The 25803-nt window shown below is 33.1% G+C and overlaps 1 protein-coding gene across 1 annotated transcript; it reads left to right on the plus strand.

Moving 5' to 3' along the window:
* Positions 1 to 13061: 13061 nt before the first annotated feature.
* On the plus strand, positions 13062 to 23996 carry LOC134269532 (oxidized low-density lipoprotein receptor 1-like; the record flags this gene model as incomplete). The annotated part of the gene is made up of 3 exons (XM_062751735.1): positions 13062 to 13303; positions 23472 to 23563; positions 23906 to 23996. Coding segments are annotated over exons 1-3 (421 nt in total), but the record flags the coding sequence as incomplete, so codon positions are not given.
* Between the last annotated feature and the right edge of the window lie 1807 nt (positions 23997 to 25803).

Below are 25803 nucleotides of genomic sequence, written 5' to 3' on the forward strand. Positions count from 1 at the left end.
ACTGCACCATACATCTTTGAACTATGATGTAACATGGGTTCATTATTGGACCGCTGCACCACACAGGGTCAAAGTTGAATACCATTGTAAATATTGTGACACTGTACACAAAACTATTTTATTTTTATTTTCTTCCTTGCCTTCTGCACCTCCAGAGTCATGGATGTGTGATTATTATTCTAAATATTTTATTTTCTTCCTTGTCTTCTGCACCTCCCAGAGTCGTGGATGTGTCAATATTATTTTTGCACTGCAACTTTTTATTATTTTACCTTGGCCTCTGCATATACAGGGGTCAAGGTCACCTGATATGTTGATATACTGAAATGTTGTTGACCTTGACCTCTGCATCTCCAGGGTCAAGGTCACCTCATATGTTGATGTTGTACTGAAATGTTGTTGTTGAACTGAAATGTTGTTGTTGTTGTTGCTGGGCCTACCCGTTGCTTGGAGGCCCTAAATAATATGTTGTTATATTATTCAGCCGTGCCCAAAAGCGCCAAATAAATTAGAAAACCCATAAAAAATTTGTCTTTGATTTATTGCGTCTATCCAAGATAATTAGTAATAAGGATGAATTCATTTACTTATAAAATGATTTACTAAGTATCAATACGTAATAGGAATTATATTACTTAGTAAATGAACTACTCATTTTTAGTAAATTATTATTACTTAATTTAGAGATAATATGCTTTCTGTTTACTAGATTTTATGAATTATTACTAAGTAAATGTAATTCTGAAATTAATTAAAATCTAGAATATTATTACTTAAGAGAATACTAAGTAAATAAAATACTTATCATATTTACTAAAATCAGCATTATTTACTAGAAAAACTGCAAGTTATCAACCCTCTGATGAAGGAGATACATGTAACTATGAAAGTATAAAATGTAAGACTAATCACAGTTTCCTAATTGAGCTTTCTGAGTAATCAATTAGATGAGATCTACATGGAATGGTAACAATACTTTCTATTTGTTTTGCCAATTTCTTTGTAATTGTTTTATTATATTTAACAGTAAAACATTTAATCCCAGTATTAAAAGCCTTATCAATTGAATAAGTTGTATCTTTTTAAGGACCATTTTAAAAATGGTTCAAAGTTTCAAATACTTAATACAACATTTTAATTAGTATGACTTTTTTTTCATATGAAGGAATATTTAGAAGAAAGATAACTCCTTCTCACAGACAATTAAGATGGAAGCCAAAGTTATATATTACATTTCAAGAATTCAATCCTGATAGTGATTAGACTACCATTTTTAAGTAATTATTTGTATTACAACTGCTTTGAATTCTCCTTGATTCAGTAAATAAATTATTGTTTTAAGTAAATCAATTAAATACAATTTAAACAAGATGTGTTTGTGAAACACTGATCCCCCCCCCCCCCACTTATGGCAAGATAGCAAAGATTAAACTTTTCTTATATGCAAATTCAATATATTGGTATTTCTTGATATCTCAAAGGTCAAGGTCAAATGGTCAATGTTATTGGTATCTAATGAAAGGTCCTGCCACAAAAAAAATACATATCTGAAATATGAAAGCACTAGCCCCAATCCTTCAGAAGTTATGGTCAAGGTTACCAATTTTGAAATGTAGATCAAACTCCAAGGTCAAGGACAATTCACAAAGGGTCAGATTTGGTGGTACCCAAAGAAAGGTCTTGTCACAAGAATGAAATATGTAAAGTATGAATGCACTTACCCTAACCCTTTTAAAGTTAAAGTCAAGGTTTGCTTTTTAAAAGTGGGTCAATTTCCAAGGTCGATGTCAAAGGGTCAAAGTTCTTGGTATCCAATTAATGGTCTTCTCACAGGAATTACATATTTGTAAGTGTGAAAGCCCTATGCCTTATCGTTCAAAAGTAATGGCCAAGGTTAAAGTTTTTTCACATAGATTGAAATCTCCAAAGTCAATGTCAAATGGTCATGGTTGTTGGTATCCCATGAAAGGTCTTTCAACAAAGAATATATATGTGACGTATTAATGTCCTGGTATTTACTGTTAAAGATCAAGTTTGGAATTTGTAAAAGTGGGTCAAACTCCAACGTCAAGGTCAAAAGGTCAAATTGGTGATACTCAAAGAAAGGTCTTGTCAAAAGGAATAGACGTGAAAATTAATATGCAAGTCATAGCTCTGCTAAATCAAAGATATGGGCAAGGTTAAAGTTTTTGCGAACAAACAGACAAACAGAGACAGACAGACGGACAGGACAAAAACTATATACCCCCGAAACTTCGTTTACGGGGGCAAAAAAATATAAGCTATATAGTAAATAGTGGTAAAATGTAAGTAAAAACCAAGTAATGTTATTACTTATATACACAAATTTAAGTAAATATAAATTACTAAGTAAAACTTTTTAGTGTGTAAGTAAAACAATTCTTTAAAATACAAAAATCACGTAAAACATTTGAATTTAGTAATTGATATATATTTCAGTAATTGATTTAAAATTTTAAGTAAATGCTTAGTAATTATCTATTACTTATCTTTGTTATTTCAAGTAAAAAATGACTACTAAGTAAAACTTTTTTAAGAGTGAAAGGCATTAAACTTGAATAAATGCACAAGCGATTACGATTGATTTAAACAAGCTGAAATAGAGTGAAATTATATGATATGAAAGGAGTAGACATGATTTCAAACCCAATTTTCCATTTGTAACCATCAGAGTACACAATGGATTTTTACATCGACATGCCCGGATGAGACCGTATAAACCGAGGCCCCGTGTCACAGCAGGTGTGGCACGATAAAGATCCCTCCCTGCTCAAAGGCCGTAAGTGCCGAACATAGGCCTAAATTTGCAGCCCTTCACGAGCAATGGTGACGTCTCCATATCAATGAAATATTCTGGAGAGGGACGTTAAACAGTATAAAATCAATCAGTCAATCGACATGCCCGCTGCTCTCTGCATGCGGCCACGTGCTTGTAAACGAGGACTGGGCTACAGAATTTTAAACACAAAGCGACAGAGCTGGATGTAAACTGTTTGATATATTACAAATACGTGAATAATGGTATATTTTAAAAGTATTTTTTTATGTTTAATGTTTATTTAATATCAAAAAAAAAATAATAAATTGGAGAAACAAAAGAGTGATGGTAAAAATAAAACGTACATATAGTATCTATCACAAGACTTCAATCACTAATTATAATTATTTGCCGAAGCCCCTTTTTAATTACAATTGAAATGAAATACATTTACACAGAATAGAGATAAAAAATATATATATATTTAATTTTGCTTGAACAGGCCAAAGAAAGCGTTCACAATTCAAAATGATTTTACATGTATGCACCAGTGTTTGGAATAACGATTTAATATAGGATCGGTGAAGTAATCTTATTGATTCGATATAATTAACCAGAAGTCTCTGTCGAGACTGAAGCTCTACTGGTTGGTACTTATAGCAAAGGAAGAGAAAAGTACTTAAGCAGTTGGGAATTGAAACTTTACCACTGCAATAAATAGAATAAAGATCCTTGATTAAGTCTCTTTATGTTCTTAGTGAAGTCTACCTACATGTCACATTATATTATAATCAGACTAAAACTTCATGTATTTGGAGTAGCATTTTGAGAGTATTTAACAGAAATTTCTATTTTTAGTAACCAAAGCAATATTGTTCATCGAAGTCAAAAACAGATATATAGAATTGTGTATCTTAGTGTAGTATTGTGTGCCAAGTTATACTGAAATCAGACCTAAACTGTAGGAGACGTAGCATTTTGAAAGAATTTCATAAAATTTCTATTTTTTGTAACCATGGCAACACCGTTCATCGAAATCCAAAACCGATACACAGAATTATGTATCTTAGTGTAGTCTACTTTTGTGTCAAGTTTTATTGAAATCAGACCAAAACTGTAGGAGGAGTAGCATTTTGAAAGAATTTCACAGAAATTTCTATTTTTAGTAACCACAGCAACACCGTTCATCGAAATCAAAAACTGATATACAGAATTATGTATCTTATTGTAGTCTACTTGTGTGCCAAGTTATATTGAAATCAGACCAAAACTGTAGGAGGAGTAGCATTTTGAAAAATTGTTTACAGACAGACAGACAGCTATACAGTTGAGAGGTACATTGTGCATTTTACGGAAGGTGCGGGGTTAACATTTTGCTTTGTGGGGTTATTAATAGTAGAGTGGTGACTTGAGAGGTTTCATTAGGAATTCAAACAAATGGTATATTGTGGGGTTAAAGGTCTATATTTGTGGGGTTAAAGATCTGTGTTTGTGGGGTTAAAGATCTATGTTTGTGGGGTTAAAAATTAATTATTTAATATTAAGTCAACTTCACAGGCAACTAATTATAAGAACTTAAAATTGTTACTGTTTATCAGAAGAACTTAGAACGGATATAGCAATGACATTTTTCAACAACTGCATTGCAGTAACAATGCAAAAAAATGTTTTTATTTGAGGATAACTGTTGCATCAAACTAAATTAACCCATTATGTTTTCACATGAAGATGATAGACAAGAATATCCCAGAAGTGTTAAACAAACAACCCCACTATGCTATATAGATATAACAGACAACACTAACCCCATAAATTATAAGACAAACAACCCCAGTATGTGCTCTTAAAAAGATAATAGACAACACTAACCCCATTAAGCGTTTGGACAGCAACCCCACTATGTACTCTCATAAAGATAATAGACAACACTAACCCCATAAAGTGTTTGGTCAGCAATCCCACTATGTACTGTTATAAAGATAATAGACAACAGTAACCCCATAAAGTGTTTGGTCAGCAACCCCACTATGTACTGTTATAAAGATAATAGACAACACTAACCCCATAAAGTGTTTGGACAGCAACCCCACTATGTACTCTCATAAAGATAACAGACAACACTAACCCCATAAAGTGTTTGGACAGCAACCCCACTATGTACTCTCATAAAGATAATAGACAACACTAACCCCATTAAGCGTTTGGACAGCAACCCCACTATGTACTCTCATAAAGATAATAGACAGCACTAACCCCATAAAGTGTTTGGTCAGCAACCCCACTATGTACTGTTATAAAGATAATAGACAACACTAACCCCATAAAGTGTTTGGACAGCAACCCCACTATGTACTCTCATAAAGATAATAGACAACACTAACCCCATAAAGTGTTTGGACAGCAACCCCACTATGTACTCTCATAAAGATAACAGACAACACTAACCCCATAAAGTGTTTGGACAGCAACCCCACTATGTACTCTCATAAAGATAATAGACAACACTAACCCCATTAAGCGTTTGGACAGCAACCCCACTATGTACTCTCATAAAGATAATAGACAACACTAACCCCATAAAGTGTTAGGACAACAACCCCACTAAGTACTCTTATAAAGATAATAGACAACACTAACCCCATAAAGTGTTTGGACAGCAACCCCACAATGTACTCTCATAAAGATAACAGACAACATTAACCCCATAAAGTGTTTGGATAGCAACCCCACTATGTACTCTCATAAAGATAGTAGGCAACACTAACCCCATAAAGTGTTAGGACAACAACCCCACTATGTACTCTCATAAAGATAATAGACAACACTAACCCCATAACGTGTAACAACCCCATTTTGTTCTTATATAGATAAAAGATAACATTAACCCCACAAAGTGTTAGACAAGAACCACAATATGTTCTGATAGAAAATATCAGACATCTTAGTAACCTCAGAGTGTTAAACAAACAACCCCGCTGTGTTCTCATGTAACAGATACCAGTAACCATATGAATTTAAGTGTTTGAAAACCCCAAGTATGTTCTTATATCAAAAAACTATACCAGGGACTGGTAATAAAAGAACAAGTACCCCCACTATGTTCAATCGCAACTTCTCGAGCCTTTCTGACTAGCTGACAAACGACCTCGAATGTATTAGTTAGACGCCATGGCAACAACCCCCCCCCTTTCATGATCTTCGAAATAAATGCATGAAGACCTTTTATCTGTGGAATATGGAGTTTAACTTTATTCAATGCTATGATATTACATAAAATATATTATAAAAGGGACTTCTTACTTCCTCTATCCTATATTTGAAAAAAAAAACAAGAAAAGCTAAACCTTTAACATCAGGTGATGTTAATACATTCGAGGTTGTTTTTCCGAACTCTGACGGAAAGACCCTGAGTGAGATGATGCGATTGCCAGTACGTCATATCCTTTTTTTACTATTAAAAATACCAAACAATACTCATAATACTTTTTCCTATTTTGATAACATACTCGAAAATTTGTTTTAAATATTTTTCAAACTATTTTAAATTGGATAATCTCTTTATCTTTACTGCTTATTTCTAATGATAATTTTTCCTTTGAATCTGCTGGTGCATGAATTTGAAGTGTACATTATGCATCAAAAGCATACATAATTTCATTGTAAATTAATAATAATAAATAAAAGAGATGATCCTGATTTTTAAAAAAAAATTTAATCAAACTTTTCAGTTACTCGACAAGTTGAACACAGATAAGAAACATGTCAATAAATGTAGAACACAGAAAAAAAACCTCAAAATTTGAGACAATCTTCATAGATGTAAAAAAAAAAAAAACCAAGTATACAGTGAGTTGTCAAATAACTTTAAAACTTGCATGTTATTGCTACTTATTTTAAACAAAATATATTAATTAAAATGAAGTTTTAAGAAAAAAAGTGTAGTCTAATATCTCATCATTTTGCATTTTAAAATTGATCTTAAAACAAAAATAACGATGTACATCCTTTTGGAAAATATACTCAAACTTAGAGCTGCACCCCCACTCCCATCCCCTAAAATAAAATGAAAAAAAAAACCAACATGCAATTGATTTATAATTTTCAAAAAATTAAAATCAAACAACATAAATGTACATTTCAGTTTAATAATTATTTCTCACATTTAAAATGAGATCGCTAATTAAAAAAGACGAAAACTATGACTGTTAATGTATAGAAATTCGCCATGCCGAATGCAATGTTCATAAAAGATCCTTTTGTCTTAAAGCTGAACACTACTCATAAACATATGTAATCAGAGATTACATAGCTCAATTAAAAAAATGATTACTTCAAGTTAACACGGTCTCACATTTAACTAATAATCAAGAAGTTAATTCAAGGTTTGCAGTAACTTGAGAATAGACATCCAAATACTTGAAACTAGTTGCCCATCAAGAAAATGTAATTCAAATCCACGACCCATGTAAATGTTATCTTTTTAGATTAACTTTCAAAAATCGATTCATCTTCTTTTTCTGAAAAGTAAGTCAGGTCCTGAATGTCGCCGTTTGGAGAAGGCAATGGCAAAAATGAATCGGGATTGTGCTTGTTCTTCTGAAAAGCCTTTAACTCATACTTCATGTATACCTGTCAAAAAAAACCAACAGTAAAATATATTTCTAAATGATAATGTTGAATTTTTTTTACAGGTTATGTTTTAATTTATTGTAAAATAATATTGTTGTCTTGATTTTATGGGCACTTATAACATGTACTAACCACCGATCTGGATGTCTTTAATAGTTGCTTTCCTTAAATTTGTGAACTATATTCAGATCACAAATTGTGTGTTCAAGTCATAGGTTTGTTCTTTCAACTTTATAAATGTCCGACGCCTGCTGGTGTTGCTGCAACAATAGAGTGGCCTAGATCATCAAAGTTCCACTGATGTTCACTTTCAGTGGTTTCTGAACTCTACAAAGGAATACAGAAGCAAATGTTTATTTATAACACACACAAAAATTCCGAGTTACTAATTAAAATTCATCGAAATTTATTTATAGCATAGTTGTCATGTACTGTGAACTACTTTCTTATATTGGTAAAAGGTGAAAAAGTACAGTCAAACTTGTTTTAAGCTTTGGGAAGTCCAGAAACTAGCCAGGTGGCCTCTTATTCCAGTTTGCCAAAGAAGTAGCCAGTCGGTCAATAAATAAACAGCAATAACCACTACAGTTGATTTAATTAAACATGTCAATTTCACAAAACCTTTGTATGTGTGTATATATATATATATATATATTAACCCATGCTTATTTAAAAAAATATCAAATTAAAGAATTCCAAATTTTTAAGGTTTTGTGCATGAAATTGTTTCTGTTCCTACAAAACAGTTAAACTTCATACATTCATAAGTGTTCAGAGTTCCCGGTCCACTAGGGGTCCCCGTAAACTTTGAATGGGACCGGTAAAATCTTAATTTTATCGGTCAAAATGTCCGATGATTTTTTTTTACAGACTGTTTAACGTTTACATATAATCTTAACAAAATCATTTAATTCAATTGTCCTGACAATAAACAAATGCAAAACTAAAGGAATGAAAAAAACGTCAGGGGCGCGCCAGATCTTGTTTAAATAAAATGTGTAAAATTGTCTACTATAAAAAGCTACATATTAAAATAATAATTTCCATAAGTCTGGGAGGAAAAACAGTTTTAAAAACACTGTCAAACAAATATTTTCCCTCTGATAAATATATGCACTCTGTAGTTCTGACAGTAAAAAAATGTGACAATCTACTTTCGTTTTGAAGGACGAATTTGCAGGGTTGCAAGAGTTGCCTGCTATTTCTGCTTGATTACAGACAATTTGTTACCATTTATTATTTTCTCTATAATTTAATCTATTAGCATGATAATATTAAACCAACTTCTGGATTTTTTTTAATGTATTTGATAGCATTTAAAATACATGCGCATTTTTCCCCTTTTCTAAAAATAGCGGACTGACTTGAATGTAGTAAAACGACAACAAATTCACTTAAATCATCATTTTCTGATTTTTCATGATAAATTTGCATATCTTTATATCATTAGTACATATTTTTAACTGTGTGGAGGTTATATAATAAATTTTAACTAGTCAGAAATATCGGACGTTTTCCAGGCTTTTTAAAACGAGTTTGATATTTTACGTAATATTTTTCCTGGCACATAAAATACCAAAATCCTAAATCCAAAAGAAAAAAGCCTGGAAAACAACATATTTATATTTCCCACTAATTCCAAACAATCAACCAAGAGTTGTCATGTTGCAAATTTTATTTTAAAAAATTTTTTTAAAAATCTGTCAGAAAGGACATAATAATTTTATACGATGAATTAAGCGTTGGTCATCACACGCCGTCGGCGACGTCAAATCCTGCATACACAGGCCTTATAGAAAATATTTTAATCATTTTTTTTTTTAAATCTGCATTTGCCATCTTTTTATTTACACATATTATTTATTATATCGACACAATTTCCAATCCTATAATATGTTAAATTTACATACGAAAAATTAATGTCAGGTAAATTTTACAACTGTCCGGTGAATTTTGAATATTTACAAGACAATTGTCCGACATATTTTTGACTAGTTTCGGGAACTCAGAGTGTTCTTTTGTTACATTCAAATATATGATAATTGAATTACAGTATCATTCAAGAAGAAATACATGTGCCTTACTACTATCTATTTTTTTAATAAGAAAAAATACACAAGCTTTAATTAAAAGACAGTTTAATGGTGAATTAAAAGTATGAAAGTTTATTTTAGTAAGTGTCAATAAAATCCATTTAAAAACTTCACTATCATATGTTCAGGTAATGATCAGCAGTGTAACCACCCCCCCCCCCCCTTCAATTAATCCTCGATCAACTAGTTTGCTGAAGCTTTTAGAGTCTGGTAAATTTTTAATATTATTTTTATAAAGCTGTCAGAATTTCTATCTAACATGCACACACACACACAAAATTATTCAATTGACCAAAGTTTTGTATTTACGCAGTTTAAAATCATTCTACACAACACAGGTGTCAAGTGCAGTAGAGCGTAACTAATCCCTATCGGTCGTCTCCTGATAGTGAAATTCACGAGATAATCATGCTATACAAAACATTTGTTTTGACAAAAATTGCAATTAGAGCTTCTACACGGAATCAAAATCTAACAGGTGTGAAAATACTGATAGCCCTGCATTAGCTAAGTCACATACTCTCACTGTAAATATTCAAAGTAATGATGAATTAATATTGTAAATTACAAAATGTAGCTTTAAGCTTGAATTTCTTTAAGTTTAGCTATGGAAAAACTATTAATTGTGATTTAATTCTTTTAAATTTTCAATCGTCGATCTTGAAAAATAAGTACAAACTGATCTTACATGACAATTATATTTTTTCCATTAACACAAACAGAGTTATATAATTTTATATACGTATCTAAAGGTAATTTGTTTAATTTCTTTAATAGGTGAATTTTATTATCGGGCACATAATTACACAAGCGAATGTGAAAAAAATGTGACATAATGTGTATTTTAACAACTGATTAAAATGTCCTGCACTCATTTATAAACATTGATTGTCATTTTTCAAATTGATATACCACTAAATTTTACAACCTAATTATACAACCCCATGTTGATTCCTACAAAGCCTACTTGCTGTGAAAATTTATTGCAGTGACATTGTTAATTCCATTTTTCCATTCTGATTTTCTCTCTATAGATTAAGGTACGATTACAAGTACATGTAAACAAATGTGTGAAGAGTAGATAAACAATTGGTACGTATCTAGAATGAATTCAGAGAGAGAGAGAGAGAGAGAGAGAGAGAGAGAGAGCAATTATACTACGAGACAGGATAAAATTAAAGCCAAAAATATTCAATTTGAAAAAATTTAAACACGGAAGATTTAAAAATTAATCGGGAGGGGCGGAACAGGCGTGAAAAATCCAGAGATTTTTTCTCCCGTCGGAAGAATCACATGTATTTATGTTATGAGATATCTGCATGTATTTACCATAGATATAGAGAAAATTCGAATTAAGAAAAAACACGATCGTTTTTTGAAGTAAATAAGCCAAGTAGTACTCAAATACGGATTAAATTATGGAGATTTATTGACAGTTGGAGCATGTTATATGGAAAATTTAAATGGTTTGGATTTTTATAGCAAAAAACGAGTGAAAATATGTACCAGGTGTGCTCTGCACGTATTGCATGTGTATAAATAATATTATCTTTTTTTTACTGGCCAACGGGGCGACCTTCATGCAGAAAACCACTAGCCCGACCCCCGGGTATCGGTCGATTTTCATTGCAGACCTCTGATTAAAAAAAGGAACTATCAGTGCATTCATTATATTTTTTTTCACAAAAGCCCGTTTTCAATAGGTATGTGTTTATGTGGACTACAGATGTCCTTTCCTTGACTTTAAATAAATTCTACAACTGCATAATGTACGTATGAAGCATGTCAAACAATTTAGAAAAGCTTTTTTTCAATGTGGTGCAACAAAATAGTAAGACTTACTGCACTTGCTTTTTGTGTTTCCGAATTTCCTCACTGCTAATACAAAGTGTCCAAACACAGCTACTTCCGTAATCTGCGCATGCGCAGTTAGTTTTAAATATATGCGCATGCTCAGGTATTCGGAACTCCTCGATTCAATTACCGAACTCCTCTAAACAGCAGATTTCTGAATGTCTGAGCGTTTTGGGCTAAGGACATGTCCAAAATTTGGACAAAGTCTTTGTGAGGTTAAATCTAATTTTAGGTTTTTCGACCTCATAGAGTAATTTTGAACGTAATTAGACCTCTTCATTATGGGGTTAACCCCACAGTACCCAAAAAACCCCACACTGCTGGAAAATACGTTAATTTTACCCCACAATGTACCTCTCGTAAGAACAGCTAGACGGACGGACGGACGCCGGACGCATTACTATCGCATAAGCTCTTCTGGTCTCTGACCAGTAGAGCTAAAAACACAATTTTCTATTAACTGATAGTCCTTTGTACACAATGGATTCTAAACACAATCACAAACACTTGCTTTGTTTATGACCACAGGCACAGGTGGCTGGTACAATGGTGACCTCGATCGGCAGCGTGGGATTAGCGCGTTGTGGGTTGTTTAGCTGTAAACATCTAGGTGAACATGGAGATCGTAAAATGTATACAGCTAATAATCGTGAATTATTCGATGCATAAGGTTTAAAATTACTTATATAGTTTGTTATAATAATGAACGTAGAAAGATAGATTTAATATCTTCCGTTTATGAAGACGTGTTAACTTATAAAACTAATAAAATAAAAAAAGAAAGACTAGTTGTAATAAATTAAGTGAACCATAAAGCACGTTTTAAACCCATTTTAGAAGAAAATTAACATTAAATATCGTAGGGTATATTATTGATAGGAATATTGTTTAAGTTATACACATGAATAGGTATGATTTCCTTGTCGAATGAAAAACGCTACCTGTTTACCTGGCCTGCTTTCGATTACGTATTACGCAATACCACCGGTATACTCGAACAAAACATTTTCATCATATCAAAAAGGTGTAAAAGAATAATTTTTTCGTAAGATCCAGCTCGAAATATTTACCGTTTTCGAGTTATAAAGCAAAAACTAGGGCCAGCCCCTTTTGAATAGTTTTATATGAAAGCCCCTGCAATTATGCACAACTTCTATTCTACATGTCTTAACAAAATATTTTTTAGTTTTTAAGATATATAGTTTTCAAGATATAACGGAAAATATGTCAAATTTTTTTATTGTTTTCCGCGTTCTAATTTTTGATCCCTCTCTAGCGCCATTTTTAATGCCAAAAACAGTAAGCAAAATCCGAAGTGCACAACTTCAGTGCTTTTGAAATTTGAACAAAATCCGTTCAGGAATGAGAAAGATATGAAGCGCCAAAGTTGGCGTCTAGGAAGAAAAAAAAAAAAAAAAAAAAAAAAAAAAATAAGAATAATCTTAATATCATCAGAATCAGTAAAAGGTCTTCCGTTGGAAACGGTAGGCCTTAATTATAAAATATATGGCGACATTAATATAGAAACCTGGTTGAAAACATTTTTACTGAACATTTTAGTGGCGTTTTATGGGTAACAGTACAAAATTATTTCATTGGTTAAATTTTAAACTTTCCTGTTCAGGTTTGTATAAATATAAAGTAGCTATGTTCAAGAAACAATAAATCCCAGACACGCTTCCGTTAAGACAACAGCACGAAAGTTAAACCATGGCAATGGTGATGGCAGCGTTCATCATTTCTGGATTCTTATGTACCAGTTCCCAGCACATTTATGTGGAAGAAAACAATCTCTGTGACAGAAATGAAGAGGCAATGATGCTTATTCGAAAACTTTTGATCCAACAAGGGTGGATCCAAGAATCTTTAGATTCCCTCAGACAGACGTTGAAAAGACTCGAGAAAAATATAACCAGTATCCGTGAAGATGTTCAAATCGTCAAGAGAGGTAAATCTTTATCTATCTATCAATTGTGGTTTGTGTATTCATTGATTTGATTATTACAATGTTATTATATATATTTTTAAATAAAATTAATTAAAAAATCACATCCATCCCAAACATTTTTTTGTAAAGAAAAAATATGTTCTGAACTGATTCTACTTGTCTAGTAAGTGAAATAGGGGTAACATTAATAGAGTATGTAACCATCTATAAGCGCTTTGCGCTGTGCTCTGAGCCTTAAATTGAAAATAGTATCCATTTTCACGTTGGATGCACATGCCAAGAAATTTCGTCCGGTTTACGCACTGATGAAGTCAATAAAAGTGTAATTGATGCATATCACCCATATTCCCCAAACGCTAGCAAGACAATTTACGGCAGCAGATTTCGATTTTAAGGGGGGGGGGGGGGGTCATAGGTTTTCAGCTTAAATAAACTTGATATATTCCACCATTTATTTCTATCAGTGACATTTTTACATTAAAATGAAAATATTAACATAGCCAATCAGGTTGCGTCACACCGATAATTGTTTTCACTATAAAATTCCATATAGAATAAAAAGTCGTAAAAAAAATCTGGTATTTGTTTACTTGAAAAAATATCTAGCAGGAGGTGTTAAACATTACCTGTCACACTAGCTGACACATTCTCACATACAAAACGGTACCTACACGGCATTTTCTGACTTTTTCCATCTGCAAACAGGGCTACCCTCAAATCCACGTGTTTTCAATGTGTTTATAAACATTCCGAGTGTACTGCAGGAAGTAGCATCCTATTCCCGGGAAAAAAATAGTTCCTGTCAAAAACCTTTATTTGTTCAAAAGTACATAAAATTTACTAAGCATAGGTACCAAAGTTGAAAAAATGGCTCGTAAGAGAATAGAAAAACGTCTCAAAAGAAAGGAAAATCAATTTTATATGTATGGACTTACATTTGATAAGTTCATTTTGATTGGTCAATTACCGGTGTGATACCTCTACCAATTGAGTACTCCTCTCCCCTCTTGTTTCACCAGGAAACTTCCGGGAATATGGTACCCTTTTCCCCATAATTCGACGCGCGGTACTTCCACAACTACCAAGTTCATCGTACCCGACGTTAATTTATGCTCAGGAAAAAAAAACTACATGGAAATACGTAAAAAATTGAAAGACAGCATAATTCTACTGACAAATTAGTTTACTATAATTAATAATTTTTAACTTTCTTTTATTTTAATTTACTTTTTTTTTTGACAGTATTTGAAAAATATGACCCCCCAAAAAAAGGAGGGGTGCAAAGGCTTCTAAATAATTAGTTTTGTACCTATGTTTTAAACCCAGTAAAACTTAAGATCCCTCCCTCATAACTGCTGACATTAATTGCCTCGCCAAAATCTCTCGGGGGAGTTTCACAGATTAACGTTAATTCGGCTTTTATTGAGTCCGCTCTTCGGACAGACTGCTAAGGTTTTCTTGGCATGGTGAAAGATCTCAACCCCCCTTTTCTGTTTGTATAAATTCCATTGCTAATGCATCAAATTCTTTTGATATAATATATTTAAACATAAAATGACTTATACCGGTAATAATTTTGATTTAATGAACCGGGCGAAATGTCTGAAATCTGCAGAATATACAGATAAAAGTAACACTCTCAAATATTATTTATGCAAAAGTAATTAAATTTAAATATTTGAAAAAAAAATACTTAAACAGCAAAATTCAAATCACGACAAGGCCAAATATCTTTATATGTATCTCTCACAACTTTTCTGGCTGATTTTTTCTGACCGTGTGAGGTAGAGGGGATGTTTTTGTTTTTCACATAGTGTTAAAAAATTTTCGGGGGAAGAGGCAGTACCAAAATATCTTGAAGATCGAATCCCTCTACAATTGGAAGCCCTATTAAGACAAATCATTACTTCACGCGAGTTGGGGGAAGCGATGGTGTGATTAAAGAGCATCGTTTCTCCGGACGCATAACATAAGTTGACAAAATATATTAAGATAACTGTTTACAGTAGGTGGATTGTCATGTTGTTTTGGTAAACGTATTGCATAATCTTTTTGTCCTTCTGCATCCTGTTTTGTGAAAACTTTTATTGTTATATGGTGTATAATAGGAGGTTTATGATTGGACGTAGCACCACCTTTTTCAAGTATGTTATTACCTCATTAATATGTTTAAAAAAGATCTCTGTTTTTAATTTTTATCATTTTCAAAATAAGTGGCATTATTCATTCTTTACCAACTGCTTGATACTGATGCAAACCACAAAATGTGTTCTATACGGAAGCGTATTAGTGCCTGCCACGTAACTTCTTTTTTGTATCTGAAGAGAAAACTTTCCATCCGGTGTGGGAAAATACACACCGGTAATTGTTTTCACTAGATAATTCTATATAGAAAAAAAATCGTAAAAAAAAAAATCAGGTATTTGTTCACATGAAAAAATATTTAGCAGGAGCTAGGTGTTAAACATTACCTGTCCCATTAGCTGACTCCATGAAGAGGGTACCTACATGGCATTTCTGATTTTTTCCATCTGCAAACAGGGCTACCATCAAATCTACGTGTTTTTATGCGCCCGGATCGAAAGATCCGAGGCGTATATTGTTTTTTTGTCCTGTCTGTCTGTCTGTCTGTTTGTCTGTTTGTCTGTTTGTCTGCAAACTTTAACCTTCGCCATAACTTTTGAACCATGAATGATAGAGACTCCATATTTGGTATGCTTAATCTACTAATGAAGCTCTTTCAAATGACACCAAGGTCAATGACCTTGTGACCTTGACTGTGACCTATATGCTAAAAGTAGAGGTTTTATTGCAAACTTTAACCTTCGCCATAACTTTTGAACCATAAAAGATAGAGACTTAATATTTGACATGCATACTCCACTAATAAAGCTCTTTCAAACGACACCAAGGTTAATGACCTTGTGACCTTGACTGTGTCTTAAATTCTAAAAATAGCTTTTTTGAACATTCACCATAACTTTTGAGCCATGGAAGATAGAGACTTCATATTTGGTCTGCGTACATCACTAATCAAGATCTTTTAAATGACACCAAGGTCAATGACCTTGTGACCTTGACTGTGTCATATGCTAAAAATAGCTTTTTTGAACCTTCACTATAACTTTTGAACCATTAAAGATAGAGACTTCATATTTGGTATGCATACATCACTAATCAAGTTCTTTCAAATGACACCAAGAACAATGACCTTGTGACCTTGACTGTGTCATATGCTAAAAATAGCTTTTTTGAACCTTCACTATAACTTTTGAACCATGAAAGATAGAGACTTCATATTTGGTATGCATACATCACTAATCAAGATCTTTTAAATGACACCAAGGTCAATGACCTTGTGACCTTGACTGTGTCATATGCTAAAAATAGCTTTTTTGAACCTTCACTATAACTTTTGAACCATGAAAGATAGAGACTTCATATTTGGTATGCATACATCACTAATCAAGATCTTTCAAAAGACACCAAGATAATGACCTTGTGACCTTGACTGTGTCATATGCTAAAATTAGCTTTTTTGAACCTTCGCTATAACTTTTGAACCATGGAAGATAGAGACTTCATTTTTGGTATGCATACATCACAAATCAAGATCTTTCAAATGACATCAAGATCAATGGACTTGTGACCTTCACTGTGACCTTTATGCTAAGAATATGGTTTTTTAATTTTTTGCCGCCGGGCGCATAGTGTTTCACAAACACATCTTGTTAATTTGTTTATAAACACCTCGAGTTCACCACAGGAAGTAGCCTCCTATGTTCTGAAAATAGTTCCTGTCAAAAAACTATATATTCTCAAAGTACATAAAATTTACTAGGCACAGGTACATGTACCAAAGTTGTAAAAATGGCTTGGAAGAAAATAGAAGAAAAAAAGTCTCAAAAGAAAGGAAAATCAATTTTACATGTATGGACCTACATTTGAAGTTCATTTTAATTGGTCAATTACCGGTGTGATACCTTGAAATGTTTTACGTCGATGCCAAAAAATAACTGATGGCCTGCGGTGTTTATTTTTTCTGAAATGCTGAGTTAACAGACAATGCTTGCAACAATAGTACGCTTAAAAAGCCATTCTTTCATGCCCAAGGACTCACGTTTAAACACCCCCACCTGTTTGTTTTTTACCTTTTGAGTAATCTCATTTAGTACAACTTTTTTTTTTCTTGTTTGCATTTTATATTTTTGCTTATTTTTGAAATGCTAAAAAAACCCAAACAAACAAACAAACAAAACAAAAACAAAAAAAGTTTTTCTCCGTGTTTAAAATAAAACATAATTATACGAGACGTTAAATCGAGACAATGTCATATTTTGATTTTTTTTTTATAAATATTGACTTAGTGTTAAAGATATATGACTCTGTAAACATAGAAGACTAGTGGGTGAATGTGACTATAAATATAAGACAGGACATAGGCTCACTTGGAGAAATTCAACTGTATATTTTTTAATAATTGATTTTATTATGTGAAACATAACTCAATTCAAACTTTTATAAAATTCATTTTATGAATGATTTTCATATATTCTTTATACATAAGTACTGTGTTTGATTTTAAGAAGATTTCATACTGTCTTTTCAGTATTATTTACTAACAATATCTTCTCTTCTGCGTCGCGAATTGGTATGAGCCTCTGGTCTAGAGTAGCGAAGTATAAAGAGTTAAGAGGACCTGGATACCCGACTTCCGGATGTGAACGTATAAAAAAGAGGTCCCCTGTCGCTGTAGGTGTTGGCACAAAAAAGTCCTCACTGCTCAATGACGCTTAGTGCCGAGTATGGGACATTCTTTGTAACTCTCAACCTGCAATTTTCCAGAAGGACGTTAGACAACATACAATTAATTAATTTATTTTCTCTTCTTCGATATAAAAACGTCTAGCGCAATGCCGTATTGAAAGATCTGAATACAATTTTTGTCAGCACGTGAACAGAGAGATGGACAGACGCCGATCAAGGGGGGAATCGGAAAACTTCACTTGAGCTTTCGGCTCAGGTGAGCTGAAAACTAGAATATCCTAAACATTTAGGAAAACTAAAGGAAATATGGATCAGCCATTGTCAATGTTTAGTTGCATTATTCATGTCAGAATAATAATCAGAGTGTTTTTAATATACTTCCTTCTTGGAGATAACATATATGTCAATAATGTGTAAAATATGCTGGTGTAAAATTAAAATTAACAAGACGTGTTTGTGAAATACATGTACTATGCGCCCGGTGGCAAACAAAGTTCGAAAAAGCTACTTTTAGCATATAGGTCACAGTCAAGGTCACAAGGTCATTGACCTTGGTATCATATGAAAGAATTTAATTGGTGAAGTATGCATATTAAATACCGTATAGCAGGTTATTTAAGAGGGGTGCTAATTTTGGCGTTTTGATGATAGTTCGCAAAAATTTTAATCGCTAAAATAGTAAATTCTATTCTAAATGTTCATCTGCAAAGAGCTGAAGCTCTGAGTCCGTTGAAAAAAATTACGCCAAAATTAATGGCATACCTTTGAGCAAGTAAAACGCCAAATTTTACAATCGCCAAGAAAACTCGCTATACGGTCTCTATCTCTCCTGGTTCAGAAGTTACGCTGAAGGTTCGAGAAAGCTATTTTAAGCAGATAGGCCACAGTCAAGGTCACAAGGTTAGTGACATTGTTGTCATTTGAAAGAAAGGTTAGTGACATTGTTGTCAATTAAGAGAACATAATTTGTAAAGTATGCATATCAAATATGAAGGACTGTCTATCTTTAATGGTTCAAAACTTGTGGCGAAGGTTAAAGTTGACAACAGACAGACAGACAAACAGACTGGACAAAAACAATATACGCCTCGAATCCATCGATTCGGGCGCATACAAATTAAGAAAAGTAGATCCCTCCTCCTCGATAAATTTGTAATTAACAATATCCATCTATTTTTATTACTTAATATATGGCACGTTAAATCATGAAATGATACATTGTTCACTCACTTCTAAGCTTTGTTTCTACAAGGTTAAATTTTAATCTGAGACGATGGATTGCTTAATTTACAAGTGGTAGAGTTGTAGTGAATGTTACTGATAAAAAAAAAAACAGCTCGAGAAAAATGTCAAGTGGAGATGTTCCTTAAATAAAATAATCAGTCTAAATAATTTCTAGAATTCAACCGATAAACATGTATAAGAAAGTAAATTTGATTTTATTAATTGGTAGGGTTTTGAAATAAAAAAAAGAATCTGATGACTAATCTATCCTATTCTCCCATCATTTTTCCAAAACATCTGAGAAAATGATATTTTATAATTAAATTCATGAAAGCTCCTGTCAAATCCATGTTCATGTCTGTAAGTGAAGATCAAGATTCCTGAAAAACATTACTTAGTCTATATGCATAATACTTCGCGAAAGTTAGGCGTTAGTTCCCAATGTTTCGCGTTTTAAAACGAAAGTTACGCGTAATGAGCGAAAGTTTCCCGTTATATCGCAAAAGGTTTGCGTCATAAAGCAAAGTAACGCAAAGGTTTCGCGTTATAACGCGAAAGTTTCGTAATTCTCCGCGTAAGTTACGCGTTATAACTCCACAGTTTTTGTGAAGGTTTCGTGTATATTTGCCAAAGTTTCGCGTTCAACGCGAAAAAAATATTTTTTTAACCTACGAAAATGAGCCCAATAAACTTTCGTAATTGATTAAAAATCTATACATATATTTTAATAAATTTTGCAGATAAACTCCATAAGGCAGCTGCTTACTTCTCAAGAAATATACTAGGTTTAAGTTAAAGTCCAAAAGTTTTATTGAGATTAGGTGCAGCAGTGTCGGAGTTTATTTGCAAGATTATTTAAATATAAGAATAAATATTTAAAGGAACTAGGCAAATATCTTGTCATGGGAATTTGGCATTAGTTGTGTTCAACTTGAATGTAATTAACTGAAACTTGTATTTTGATTTATTCATTGTATATATTATTTAACCTCCCTCTCGCGAATTTTTCACTTATCTGGAGACGCCTCCACTTGCCGGTGGAAAGCTGCAAATTTTGTCCTGTACTCGGCATTCAGGGCCATTGAGCAGGGAGGGATTTTTTTTTTTCGTGCTAGCACCTACTGCAACACGGGATCTCAGATTATATGGTCTCGTCCGAAGGACTGGGGGTCGTAACATAAAGGCTACTTAAGTCTAAGACCGTGCTTAAGTAGGACTTAAGTATGGTCTAAAACTTAAGACCGTAACTAGAAGCGTGCTAAGATTTGACAATCTTAGCAAAACTTAGGCGGTCGGAAGAGGTGACTTAAGTATATCTTAACTTTCTTATACATCTATTCAAAACTATTTTATGCTGACTTTCGGTGTTAAACCATTCCTCTATTCATATTATGCATTAAAGAAAATAATAATTCCTATTAAATACTATTATGATAATTTTTTGCGTCGGGGTGGGGGGGGGGGGGTTACTGATCAATGATTCAACTATTACTCTCAAGACATCGTACATGAAAATGCAAAATTTAATTTGGGGGATTCCGGACCTACCTAGATCGGTATAAACACTAATCCACTATTCATTATAAGTAAATTGAACACGTACAGTAATAGTCTAATTCATGGATCTGTATGTTGACTTTGAAAATATGAGATGAAATAGATTTTTAAACATAGAAAAATGTTGTGGAGTAAGGGGATGATGACCAAAAAACTAATAAAGAGTGTCTGTAAATTAAAATAAATGTAGAATGACAAGCGCGTATTTAGGCAGGGTTTCCTAGAGTTCGATTGATTGATCAAGAGACAGAGCTAGGTGGGTGAGAGAGAGAGAGAGGGGTAAATGGGAAAAAAAGATGTCCTGAAAGAATTTCCACTTTTGATGTAACTGTAAATAATTATAACCACTCCAATCTTTGCTTGCTGACATGGACTGAGACATCGGGGGGGGGGGGGATTCAAAATGTTTTGCACTTTTTTAGAGTTTTAATTTCAAGTATACAGACGTTCGGTTATTTTGTCATGTCTACGAGAATAACAAAGCAAGTGAACATTTGTCAAAACAAAAGAACAATAAACGGTAACTGAAAACATCGCAGCTTCGGGGGATAAACAGTAGTCATACATTTACGATGAACCACAGATCACCGTTATGTGACCGCTCAGTATTTTTTCTTAATCAAATATGCAGTGTATTTTACAGCAAATTAAATTATATCTTTAATATAAAATCTAATCTTACATAACTAAAACGATAGGTAAGGACGTTAACCTTTATAAATATTTAATTAAAACGTAACCGAATCATTTTGTAGCAATATATCTGAATAAAATGAAAAAATATAGGGTGATTCATAAGAAGTATTTTGAACATAAGTTTGACTTAGCTAAGACCTTCCTAAGTTCGCTTTATGTTACGGTTTAAGACATACTTAAGTAGTACTTAGGCAGGTCCTAAGATTGTGCCTAAAACGTACTTATGACCCTACTTAAGTCAAAAACTTAGCAAGCTTTATGTTACGAGCCCCTGGTCTCCACATTTGGATTCGAATCCGCGACGTAAGGATCAACTCATTACTTCGCAACTCTAGAGAAGACGTCCTAATCACTTGTAATTTGAAATTGTTTTAGTCTATATGTTGTGATATTTCTTCATTTTATTAAATTTGAATTTTAATTCTCCGGTCAATATATATTTTTGGGAGAGCTACAGTACTGTAACTATTAAACAATATATACAGTCACGTAAACTGTGTTTCAGGGTAGATTCAAATTTCTCATATTTGAAAAAAAAAATGATATGAAAGTATGACCAAATTGTATCACCGAGATAAGATTATACGTATGAAATGTTATTGTAAGACAAGTTAGAGAATTTGAAAGATAACGACACTATTCACACTAACCATGTAAGTGCACTAATTTATAATCAGTTCTTCAACCCCTAACTTTTACCAAGTTTTCTTTCATATATAAATCTAACAACGATGGTCTTAACTGCATGTATTTAAACAAGCATTCTGAGAGTATTGCATAAGCAATACATGTCCCCTACCGGGTTCCCCTTTTTCTTCAGGATGTCATTTTATAATATGCAAAAGTCATGTCCAAGGTAAAACTGAAAGCTTTTCAAGTTGTACCTGCCTTAAAACTAATAAAATAATCCATATTAAAACGAAAATTCAACTCATTTCTCCACTATCTTTTCCTCGCATCATATTTTTGTCGACAATCGGAAGTTAGCGCAGTTGGAACCCGATTTAATTAAGCGATTATGAAAAATATTCAAAATGCCATAATTCTGTCAAAAATCAATGAAGCGAAGAGAAATTCAAACTTAATCTGTAAATCACACACCAAAATTCAGCTCAATATCTGCAAGCGTTTAGAAAAACCAGAAGTCTCTGTCGAGACTGAAGCTCTACTGGTTTGTACGTATAGCAAAGGAAGAGAAAAGTACTTAAGCAGTTGGAAATTGAAACTTTTCTACAGCAATAAATAGAATAATGATCCTTGATTAAGTCTCTTTATGTTCTTAGTGCAGTCTACTTGCATGCCACATTTATATTATAATCAGACTAAAATTGTATTTGGAGTAGCATTTTGAAAGAATTTCACAGAAATTTCTATTTTTAGTAACCACGGCATCAAAAACCGATACACAGAATTATGCATCTTATTGTAGTCTACTTGTGTGCCAAGTTATATTGAAATCAGACTAAAACTGTAGAAGGAGTAGCATTTTGAAAGAATTTCACAGAAATTTCTAATTTTAGTAACCACGGCAACACCGTTCATCGAAATCAAAAACTGATATACAGAATTGTGTATCTTAGTGTAGTCTACTTGTGTGCCAAGTTATATTGAAATCAGACTAAAACTGTAGGAGGAGTAGCATTTTGAAAAATTGTTTACAGACAGACAGACGGACGGACGACGGACGCATTACTATTGCATAAGCTCTTCTGGTCTCTGACCAGTAGAGCTAAAAATGCGGAAAACCAAGTGGGACAGACAGACGGGGACAGACAGACAGACGGACGCAAAGGAAACCTATAGTCCCCCCGGTTTCACCGGTAGGGGACTAATAAAAGCAGTAAAGACAGAGAGTGCAATAAGAGTGTAAAATATGAGGTCTCGCAATGACTTTCGATTAAAATGCTTTTTTTTTTTATTTCAGAGTCTTCCGCCATATGTCCTCCTGGTTGGTTTCACCATGGCAACTCTTGCTATTTATTCTCCAGTGACACCCTACCTTGGAATGAGTCCTCGGTAACCAGCATACTATATATCTGTAACAAACGCTATCTCCGTATACATATTGCAGAAGTAAAACTACATTATGATTAAGATGACATGCAAGTAACCACTAAGTGCATCTTTTCAGAGATTAATTGAAAAGTTAGGCCGGAAGTCCTAGTGAATACTGAAATAATTATTGATAAGCTTTGTTTTTAAATATTATTTAAAAAATTGAATTTGTATGTATTATAGCATTGAGCAATAAATAAGTGGGGAAAAACCCTGAATATTTACCTATATGTTGCTGCCAACATAAATGATTTATCGTTTTATAAATTATTACCGTTATTTTTTTTTAATTTGAACTTTAAGGATACATGCAGTTCCATCGGTGATGGTTTAGTCGCCATTGAGTCTCAAAGTGAAGAGACTTTCTTACAAAATAGACTTCACTATGAATTTGGTAAGTGTAAATGTGTCATATGTATTACAATACATGTTTTTAACTCAATATCAGATATTTAGAGCCGTTCTTTGTAATGCCTTGAACTTTATTATAGCAGCTGTGTGGCATAGTCTCAGAATTTCTCCAAAATATCTATGAAGTCTTAGATACCCTAAACTAATTTCGGGTAAAAATGGATTGCTATGTGTAATAGTTAACATGGCAACATGTTTTAAAGATGGCAATTTTAACATGTTTAGAGCCCAAAAGTTAAAATTTGCATCGAAGCTAATCCGAAATTCCTCTGACTCCAACAATTTCAACCAAACTTGGCACAAAGTACATGTACAAGTATGCTTAGTTGAAGGGGATTCAGGTTTGTTCAAATGAATGACCACGCCCTTAATCAAGGGGAGATAATTGAGAAATAGTGAGAATTTGATGGTATGTTTTAAAAATCTTCTTTTCAAGAACCACTGTGTCAGGAAAGATGAAACTTATAGGGAAGGTCCTCAGGTAGTGTAAATTCAAGTTTCTTAAAAACATGACCCCCGGGGGTAGGGCGGGGCCAAAAATGGCCGATCAAGGTTGTGCATAGAAATATATAGGAAAATTCTTTATAAATCTTCTTCTCAAGAACAACTGTGTCAGGAAAGATGAAACTTATAGGGAAGGTCCTCAGGTAGTGTAAATTCAAGTTTGTTAAAATCATGACCCCCGGGGGTAGGGCGGGACCACGATGGCCGATCAAAGTTTCACATAGTATACAGGAAAATTCTTTAAAAATCTTCTTTTCTGGAATAGCAAACGCATGAATGATCATATTTTTATGGAAGCATCTTCAGGAAGTGGAGATTCAATTTTGTTCAAATCATGACCCCGGGGGGTAGGACGGGGCCACAAAGGCCGATCAAAGTTTCACATAGAAATATATAGTAAAATTCTTTTAAAATCTTCTCTGGAAAAGCAAAGGCAAGAATGATCATATTCTTATGGAAGCATCCTCAGGTAGTATATTCAAGATTGTTCAAATCATGACCCCTGGGGGTAGGGCGGGGCCACAACATGGAATCCAAGTTTTAGATAGAAACATGTAGAAAAAATCTTTTAAAATCTTCTTTTCAAAAAAAAAAAAAAAAAGAAGCCATGATTAGTTCTATTCACATGAAAGCATTCTCAGGTAGTGTAGATTCAACTTTGTTCAAGTCATGACCCCTGGGGGTAGGGCAGGGCCACAATGTAAGGTCAAATGTAAAGGGCAATAAAGCCACCTCATCAGGTAGTCAAAAGAAATATGCAAGCATCCTTAGTTAGTGTAAATTCAAATTTATTTATTGAATCATACCCTCTCCCTTTTAAGGATTGTTTGGGACCACTATTGGGTTTCAACTTTTCAATAATAAACTGATTTATGCTTTTTTCCTGGCCACATTGCTCAGGTGAGAACCATGGGCCTCTTGTTATTTTATAGATCTCTTGGTCATTCTTTTTAAAGCCGCTTGGTCCGATTCTAATCGCTAAAAATATATTCGTTTTTCTTCTTGAAAAATAATTGTCCATAAATTATTTCAACTTTTGTCAAATTATATCCCAAAAGTCTTTTTCTTTTTAAAGATATCAAAATTCAAAAGTTAAAAAAATAATTTTTATTAGGTCACACAATAAATAATCCTTTGTTGGCATTTGTTGACATTGCGTGAAGTCACCTTTGAAAAATTAAATTTATCGCTTACATGTATAACTCATGAAGAACAAACCCGAGCATTTTTTTTCCACAACAAAGTGTACATGTACACGAGTCCTCGTTATTAAACCCCCTTTTTAA

The sequence above is a fragment of the Saccostrea cucullata genome, unplaced genomic scaffold (assembly GCF_032062105.1).
Source record: "Saccostrea cucullata isolate Sc308-1 unplaced genomic scaffold, CSIRO_AGI_Scuc_v1 ctg9425, whole genome shotgun sequence".
In the NCBI taxonomy this organism is placed as follows: Eukaryota; Metazoa; Mollusca; class Bivalvia; order Ostreida; family Ostreidae; genus Saccostrea; species Saccostrea cuccullata.